Raw genomic sequence first — 10,098 nt, forward strand, 5'->3', positions numbered from 1 at the left:
AAAAAACCAACTTCGAAGAGCGATCTACTCTAAGATTTGAAGCAAGAGTGGGCGAAAATCCCACAGTCTAAAATTGACGAGATGATTCTCACGATGCCCCAAAGGATCAACGAACTCCACGAAGCGAAAGGAAGATCTACTGGATATTAATTAAATTATAAATATATCAATTCATGTGAATATGACTGTAAAATTTAATTTTTTCTGAAAAGGTGGTGTCTATTTACTTGTAACCACATTGTGTACATGCCTTCCAGTGGCACAGCGGCATGTCTACGGGCTTACAACGCTAGAAAACGGGTTTCGATATCCGCCGTGAGCAGAACACAGATAGCCCATTGTGTAGCTTTGTGCTTTACTTCAAACAAAGAAAACAAATATACATAAACGATATTGTTTTCGTGAACTACTAGAAATAGGATAGTCATTCTCCATACATATATTGTTACTATGTTATAATTAATTTTTCGAAAACATGTTGAAAAAACATTTATTCAAATATAATTTTGAAACGAAAAATTAATCATAACTCCCCGTCATATGACGGGGATTCAGCTTGTTATATATTTATACAGCTATTACATTTTATTAAAAGAGACCGTAAATATTTCATAACCAGGTGACGCTATTAGGTTATTAGCAGTGAAGCAGATTACTAAGGATGAACATTGTGAGTTTAGTTTTTTTTTTACATGTTAGTGTATATTGTTAAATTAATACCATTTATGTACGAATACTAAACTTAATATTGGTAAGTAATAAAATGAAGAGTTTAGAATAATGTTGGTTAACTGTATTTCATTTTCAGTACCAAATACTTAGTACATAGTTCTACTTAGCCCTGCGCTTAATTATTAATACCTGTGAAATGGAAGAATAAAATCGTCAGCAGTGTGTCCTATTTTCTGTTCAAATATCGTTATCAATATATTATCGGTATTCATCCTTCCTTTCCTTCAGCAAACTTATGTGTTTTGTGGGGAGGGGAGATTAATTTAATTAATTTAAATTAAGATTTTGGTGGCACAGAGGTTTATCACAGAAAACTGAGAAAGTTGTTGTGTCATTGATAAGTTAATTTTATTTTTTACTAGAGAGCATAGGCGCTTGGTTAACGTACCAGTAGTAGTACCAGGTTACTTATAGTACATTGTTGTGTCATTACACTGAGTGTAATTTATGAAATCAAGTAGTATTGTATTAATCTTCCTAAAAGTAAATCAAATGAATCTTTGACAAGCTTATGTTATACATAATAGTATCTACTGTTGTACATTAAAATGATTAAATAATGAAATCTAACTAAGGACTTATAATACACCTTTATCTTTTGTTTAGGAAATGAACTTTAAGATGAGAGAAGGATGAAGAGTTGGAAAGCTATTTTTTTAGGAGCAGTTATAGGAACATCATGTCTATATGTTTATAGTGCTGAAGATGAATTAACAAAAAGTAAGTAACACTGAAAATTTACTTTAAATCTTCTTTGTACATTGGTGTCTTATTGTTATTTTCTATAACATTTTATACCATTTATGTTCACTGGTAGGTTTACTTTTACAAATGTTTCAACAGATATTTCAAAACGAATTTACTCCTAACTCAGAAAGAAACTTACTTGCAGAATTTCCTCACTGAATAATTGATAAAAAAAAATAATTCTGACTGACTGGATCACTGTCTGGATCTAAACTAAACAACTTATTAACTTACTTGCCGAATTAAATAATAACTAAATATCACAATAATTTATAGATTTTCTAGTTTTCTGTGTAATAGAGCAGTGGTTCCCAAATTTTTTTCAGTTCCAATCCCATTTCAGATGTCCCAAATCTGTGTGACCCCATCTTTTGAAAATGTATTTCAACCAGCTCATCCAGCTTTTTTTTTTGCTTCATATGATTTTATTTTTGACAAACTTATGACCCCACCTAAGCTTGCTGCAATCCCAAGTTTGGAAAGCATTTTAGGGCAGGAATCTTCCAGATTCTACCAAAGCTTTAACTGTCTTGAAATTTCTAGGTATTGTGTTATCATGATAAGCTCTCTTTAGCAAATGAATATATAAATAAAATATAGCATACAACAATATATTACACTTTTAAGAAGTTGATAATTTAATGACTTTTGGCCCATTAAAATCACTCACTCATTCATTAAACCATCAACCAAGTTAGTATAATTTGTTAAATAGAAATTTTGCCTTACTACTCTGTTATCTTTCGTGGGAATGTTGCTTGTTACTTGGATTATGAAAGTTATGTACTTAGGTTTCCAAAAACCACACTGGTATCACATAGAAGATTAGATTTAAAAAAAAAGCACATTATTGAGGATTGGGAAAAGACTAGTTAATAGAATGGAAAGGTGAATGGATGAGAGAAATTAAAAAGTTGTTAATAATTAAGTCCAGTCAAACTGGATCATTGTTACTAGTGGTGTGTTTCAGGAGTCAGTATTTGGGCCTTTTCTTTTCCTGATTTATGTGAATTACATTGACAGAGACATAATTCAATAATGTTTGCATATGGTATTAAACTCTTGAGTATTTCTAGCTGTATTGATGATGTTGAAGTATTACAGAATGACTTGGATCAATTAGCAAATGTCTTTTAGTTATAATAATTACAAGTTAATGAATTTGAGTTTTCATAATTTGAACCACATATGAAAATCCATTCAGTAGCATGACTAAAGAAAGAGATCTTAATACAGTAGTAGGTAAATTAATCAAGCCATCAGTCAGTGTGCAGTTGCTAATAGTAAAGCTAACATAATTTTAGGATGCATTTTTTACATATTGATTCCAAATCAAAAGAGCTATCTATGTCTTTATACAGATCACTAGTTAGGCTTCATTTGGAGTATTGTCTACAGACAAGATATGGATTATTGGAAAATGTTAAAATGAAAGCTACTAAAATATTTCTGGAATGGAAGTGTTAGCATTTGGAGATAGATTAATATTTCTTAAAATATTTTGTCTTGAGAAAAGAATGATGAGAGTTAATATTATTGAAGTTTATAAGATTGTCTGGGAAATCTTTAGCATAAAGATCCCTGGTTTTTTTTCCTTAAGACAATAACATGATAAAACACAATTTTTAAAGTTTTGGTAGATACTTCAGATGGTTATAGTATTTTTTGATGTTTGATTAACAGAGATTCTTTTTAGAATCTGAGATTTTAAACAAAAAGTGTTTTTGAGAACAAGTAGAACAAGAATTGTTTTTCTTCAATTGATAGATGAACTTCCCTTTAATGATTATGATGATGTTGAAAAGACAAGGACATTTCAGGAGACGTATGTTTCTAATACAGACAAGACATTAAAATTAGGTAGTGTGGATAGTAGAGATGCCATTAGTGAAAGACTTCCTGAAAGAGAACAATCTGACATAGCCTTAAAAGAAACAATTGCTGTACAAGAAGAAAATGTAGATGAAGAGATGGTCAGCAATGAAGCACCTGGAAATGAAACTCAAACTAAGAATTCTACATCCACAAATGATTCTGATAGTAAAGTCACATGTGTTAAGAAAAAACTGGAAAATGATGAGGTAAGCTCACATAGTATCTAAAAATTAAAGTTTGTCCTAAATCCTGCTGTATTAATGATTGTCAGTGCAAGAGGGCATAATTATTATTGGTTGCTGATGTTTCTAAGATAATGGGTTCACAACATTAATGCCGACATTAGTGTCTTGTTAAGGTTAACCAGTAGCTTACATAATAATTTCTACCAATAACAGTTTCAGTATGGTGGGTGACTCTTATTTTACTGCTGTTAGTCAATACAAGTATGAACCAGTCATGACTTATTACCATTATAAAAGACTATTCCCATGACTATTTATTCATTGTGAGAAGACCAATAGATCTAAATCAGTTTTCCTGATGAAAATTTACTCTCTCTCTCTGTTTATGTTATTTGATATGTAAAAAGTTAATTTTGTTTTCACATGGCTTTGTTGTTTGCTAGTTGGAAGAGATGTATAAAGACAAACATTTCTATATAGTACACGGTTGCATGTGTATCAACTGGGAATTTTGTTGGTAAACACTAAGATTTTTGAATTTTCATTATTTATGATAACATAAAGTTCATATACACAATTAAAAGTGATTATCCCAGTTTTAACCAATAATACCAGTTTGAACTATTTGTTTTAGATTTATATCGTAACATGAAGCAAAAGTGATTTGACAGTGTTGATACACATCCTTTCCAATACAAAAATCACTATTTTTAGACTATAATATAAACTGATTGTATAAGATGGTCAGTACATCCAAAGATAAGACTAAAGGAGTAGATGGAATATTGTAGTATTTATACAGATAAGAATTTATTTACAGGAAATTAAAAAAAAAAGTTACCCAAACAAAAGTATTCAGAAGAACACTAGGAATATCTTTTGTGAAATTTGCCTAAAATGCTTATATTTCTCAACTTTTATTGTTGAGTGGTTACCATCTGTTAGATCTGTACTTGTTACATGTTATTGCTTTACGGACATACACTACATGCATTTGTCTTTTCACCTTGTCCATGTAAAGCTCAAGTAATGACAGTTTGGAACAGCTTCAGGAGGTGTCTTTCTGCAAGATTTGCAGTTTCAAGCAGAACAATTCGTTAATAAGATGCTTTCGGGCCGTAGTTTGCATTTTCAATTAGAGAAGTCCTTTAATTCAAGATCAAATGAACCTTTTGCCATCAAACATGCTCATGCTTTTTAGTAGTTGGCATGTTATAAAACTAATAGTCAACCCCACTAAAGGTTGTGGAACCAACTTATTTGGCTCATTCTTCAAAAACACTATACACAATTACATATACTGGAGGAAAACATCAGATCTTGATTAGTGCCAAAATAATAACTTAATATTATATAAAGTTAGTCACAAAATTATATTTTTACTACTTATTTCATTATGTTATATTTTCAAATGGTTTTAGAAATTGTACTGTTGATTTTATATATAAACCCTATATGCTTTGTTGTATGTTATACCTGAAGAAGACAGACCAGTGTTCTGTCAAAATATGTATGTTCTCTATATAAAATAATTTCATTGTGCTTATAACTCATTTTTCAATTTACTATTGTATTGGCACATTGTGCTACTGTACACAAGTATACTGTGTAACATTTTTACACAAACAAACCTATATACGTATATTTTTGTGATAAATTATGCTTGTCATTCATGCATAGTTTGAACCATACGCATTTGTGGCTGCATTTTTGTATTTCCAAATTCCTCAGCATACCTATATATGTATTATATTCTAAAGTATTTTGAGTCCCTGGTAGATTAATGACCCTATAACACACATTCAGTAGTACTTGCTGTTGAAACTGAGCAGATAGTGGTTTCTGAAGCTTTGTTTGAAAAACAAAACAAACTAAAGAACTAATTTGTAGGATTCTATCATGAATTTGAATAGACAAATATGACACAAGATATTTCTGAGGCAACATTATTGGGGAAGTACATATGTAGCCCTACTAATTTCCCAGCAGCAAGGACATTGTGTAGGTGTGCAATTTACTCAGCAGGCAGAACAATGATTATTTGCAACAAAGGGATAGGTACAACTTTGATTTGAAGTTCACTAAACAAGAAAACCTAAGTTATCATAAACTACTTCAAATTACAATACACCACTGAACCAATCTAATACCAGCATTATTCAAAGCAGTTGCTATACTGAGTTGCTGTTCAGTGGCTCAGCAATAAATATGAAGGCTAATAATGCTAAAAACTTAGTTTATATACCTGTGGTGATCACACCACAAATAGTCTGTTGTGTAGCTTTGTGCTTAATAATAACTAAATTATACTGAGTCACATAATCAGCTGAACTTCTGTCAGTAAACTTTGTCAGTTCAGATAGTGAATTATTAGTACCATTATAATATTACCTTTTGGCCACACTAAAATGTATGATAAGTACAGTTAAATACAAATAAAATGTTGAAATAGCTTACTTTCTTGCTATATATTCAGAAAAGGAAGCTTGTGTTATAATGCAGGATCATAGAGTGATCTCTGTTAGAATACATTATTACTACAAGTTTCTTCACAATTTTAGCTTTGAATGTAAAATTCATGCTGCTAGTTTGATTATAATAATTAATATTCAGCATAAAAAGAAAACAGATCCTGCAGAAGTAGTTACTTCAATACAAAAATGTATCTTTCTTCTGTTAGTTTCAGAACCTTTATGGTATTTGATTGTCCAATAAAATTGACTTTTTTTTTTAGTGTTATAGCATAGGAATAAACAATGGTGTATTATCTTGCAATATGTTTTATGTAGTTCATGGAAGAGAACCATGCACATACAACTGATTTGCCAAGTTGCTATGTGAATTATTTCAGAAAAATCTGACAGTTAAATATCAAAATTAGTAATTGTCACCTATACCTAAATTATATCATAGTTTTGTAAATATTTGTTGGACAGCTACCCTCAAGCAATTCCTGGATTCATAATGTGTAACACTACATGATTGGTTATATGTTATGTGCTTCTTTCTAGGAGCTGTGTTAAGCTAAAGCCCTAAACCTTCTCAATTTGTGGAACAGTTTCTAATGAAAACAGTAGTTTTTGAACTAAGAGCCTAGTTTTGAGTGAGAATGGGTTAAAATAAAAGGAACTTTCTTAGCAAGAAAACAAAAAGAATCAGCCAGGATGGAACTTTAAAATTTTGAATTATCCACACTGGTGAGGAAAATTGTACTGATATTGAAATTCCAGAAATGATGGATAACAGCCATATGACCTATGGTAATAGTGAATAGAATGCTGATATTAAAGTGTCAGAGAATGGTCATGTAACCAGTATTATTGAATGAAATAATTTCACTTAAACAAGGTAGGAAAAATAAAGCATTTATCAATCTATACATACGGTAGTGACAATGTAAAAATAGTTATGAATAGAAATTTTTCCACAGTGATACTGACTGAACAAGCAACCTTTCATACACATGCTTATTGTACTTATAAAACTATACTATTTATTCATCATGGCAGGGATCAAAATATTACATTCTTGCATTCCTGAGGAGTTTCATTTCTTTAGTTTGCCTTCCCGATCTGGAATGCAAAGACCATCCGTATTCCTTTAATTATGACCAATAAAAGTGAACATATTGCATGGGTTAAATAAAAAAAAAAAAAAATTACATGAGGAAATGCAACTTTACTGAGGGAATTTAATCTTCCTGATAACTTTCCCTCAAGTGTATGTAATTTTATTTCATTATTGCTATCCCTGGATGGAATAAAACAACTTCAATGTCTCAGTTCAATCAGTTTACTTTATTTTTCTTTGTCTACTGCTTTTGATTTTAGCATACTTCTATAATGATTTGTCTTGGTGGTGAAACCTTGATGTACTTGAATGAGGCTCCTTCCCTTGTTGCAGTGAATGATCCAGGATTAATGTTGCTAAGTGGATGTTGAATAGTTGACACCAGTCATTTTATAACAGAAGTGAGAAAACTGGCACTGCATTCTCAGAAATTCATGAAAGGAGTATTTTTACTGGAGTGGTCTAGAAAGTATATTTTATTTCAAATGTATATGTGTTTCGATGAAAAGTCATCCAGTTTGTAAAGTGATAGAAGTTTATAATGCTGCTTATTTATACTGAGGGGAGTTTTTGTTAATGCTGTAAATGAAAGACCTTAAAAGACAATGACAGATTTACAGTAGTATCATTGCTTGAATAATGCAAGCAGTTAAATGAAAGAATACGTGAGACATAATAATTGTTAATTATTCCAAAATATCCTGAAATTTATATTTTGAATGTGTATATTTATGTTCTGGTGATAGAATTATGTTTATTTTTCAGACACAGGAGTTTTCTTTGGAAGAACAAAAGAGATTAGTAGGCACCAAAGAGAGATGAAGGGTATTAGATGGTAATGTTGATTCTAATGGGATGACTTGGATAATTGTAATTTTATATGGAGGGGGAGTCAAAGAAATTATGGACACTGTGCAGTGGCTTCTGTTATAGACAAATAAATTTTTGTTTTCAGATATTAGAAACTAGCATTGATGTATTTGTACCACTGCTAATAGGCAACAAACATAAATAGATCATGTATATTATAAAAACTGGAATGGAACCAGATATCATAGTCGAAGGGTTTAGGAAAAGTGAAGCCATGCATTGCTTACATTTAAAAAAAAATGACCAGTGACAGAGATTTCAGCATATACAAGAAGATTATAAAAGGAGTTTCATATGGACATTATGTAGAAAACACTGAATGTGCAAAACATTCAGTTTGACACTTTTCACTCTTGTAAGAGAATTAAGTGAGTATGCTAGACTTCTGATGAAGGATAGGGTACTTCGACTGAAGTAATATGCTAGAGGAGCCATCAGGTACAATGCTGAACAAGATAATAGTGTTTCACATCTACAAAACGACTTGAGAAATTAACCCTATCATGCTTTTGGAGACCACAGGCAGTGTAAATCATACTTTTGCACAAATACAGTAAAAAAGAATTCTTTATTTGTCCAACATTGTAAATAAAGCAACAGAATGTGGTAAAAACTGGATGAGAAAAATGCTGTGAAAGGTAATGAGAACTTTATAGGAAACATTGTTGAGGACAGTGTTTTTTTTTTTGTGTGCATAAAGAAGTTGGTTATGTGGGTGTATCTCGTGGTAAGTTTGTCAAAAATGACACAATTTTAGAAATCAAATGTCCTAAGAGCACTGAATGTACAACTCCAACAGAAGCTTAAAAAACATGAGAATTTTTGCTGCACCATGAACACGAAGAATCAGTTATTCTTGAAGAAAAACCCTAATTTCTATTATCACATTTAAGGTCAGCTGAATATTACTGGACGGAATTTTACAATTTCCTGATATGGACAGATGAAGGCCTGAGCACAGAAACAAAATTACAAGAGGTGATGAATTTTTGGAAAGAAAAATATATGTAAAGGAGGCTTTGCTACCTGAAATTCTTGATTATCGTGTCCCTAGAAACATGGAAGTCAGAGAAGCTATATATGTAAACAAATCAAATAAATGAAAACACCTTCAGAATTTATGTTTTTTAGTAAACTTGCAATTCATTTGTTACATAACATCATTGCAGTATTACTTATCTACAGTTCATAAAATTCAATATTTATGTATGTTTTATTATACAACTCACAGAAAGTAGGGCTTTGGATTGAGGTTTGGAACTAGGTAGTTTTTTTCTATTGACACTAATAGTTCATTTTGTGGTTTTTTTATTATTATGATATACACTATAAAACATCTATTCTGGTAGACAAGAGAGAAGACAAAACAAAATACAATGTGATAGAAAATACAATAATCAAGGAAAATGATAGTTGGTCTGTATTTCAACTATGTGGTTTCAAACCATATCACATCAAATACAAAATGTCTTATAATGAGCTAGTTTTTCTTGGGTTTTCAACTTTTATCAAATAAACGAAAAATATAAATGTTTAGTATAATTTTCTAAATTTTTTCAAGGTTTATGCTTTTATTTCCTTTTTTTTATGTAATACACACACACTTCCCTTGTATGCATACAGAAATAAAGATCAGTTCTTACGTTTTCCTTTAAACATTTATTTTCTTTTCTAATCCAGTTTCGTAACCTCAGGGTTACTCTCTTTGGTTGTAAAAAATTAAACAACTCTCAACAAAGAATCACATCTCAAACTATGTTTAAAATCAAACACAAGTTACTAGAAGTCAGAAGTAAATATAAAATAATGAAACCATCAAATAAAAACAAGACTATAACTGTAATACTCATAAAAACATATTATCAACTAGTAAGTAATATAAAAAAAAAAACCATCACATAGAAGGAAAATTATAACTAATACTTATGAAAGGTTTTTTTATCATGAATCATATACTCACTAATAGGTTCCTATAAATAAATGTAAGGGTAAGACTGTGTTGAATTTGAATGACAAATATTTCTGTGATTATAATATATATACATATAAACATTGAAATTCTGTGATTTCTGCTTACACCAAATAGTATCTTTCAGAATTTTTATTGCAATAATACAGT

General features: G+C 30.6%; 1 protein-coding gene across 2 annotated transcripts in view; it reads left to right on the plus strand.

Annotated features, from left to right (window-relative positions):
• The first annotated feature begins 595 nt into the window (after window positions 1–595).
• Window positions 596–10,098, plus strand: part of LOC106462309 (thioredoxin domain-containing protein 15-like) — a 21,585-nt gene continuing 12,082 nt past the window's right edge. The window contains exons 1-3 of one of the 2 annotated variants that reach the window (XM_013922211.2): window positions 596–670; window positions 1,339–1,452; window positions 3,247–3,560. In XM_013922211.2, the coding sequence (XP_013777665.1) occupies window positions 1,365–1,452; window positions 3,247–3,560 (402 nt within the window). In that variant the 5' untranslated portion in view covers window positions 596–670; window positions 1,339–1,364. Of the gene's footprint in view, window positions 752–1,338; window positions 1,453–3,246; window positions 3,561–10,098 lie in introns of both variants that reach the window. The other variant, XM_013922212.2, reaches the window with a different exon arrangement.

The sequence above is a fragment of the Limulus polyphemus genome, unplaced genomic scaffold (assembly GCF_000517525.1).
Source record: "Limulus polyphemus unplaced genomic scaffold, Limulus_polyphemus-2.1.2 Scaffold1139, whole genome shotgun sequence".
NCBI classification, from domain to species: Eukaryota; Metazoa; Arthropoda; class Merostomata; order Xiphosura; family Limulidae; genus Limulus; species Limulus polyphemus.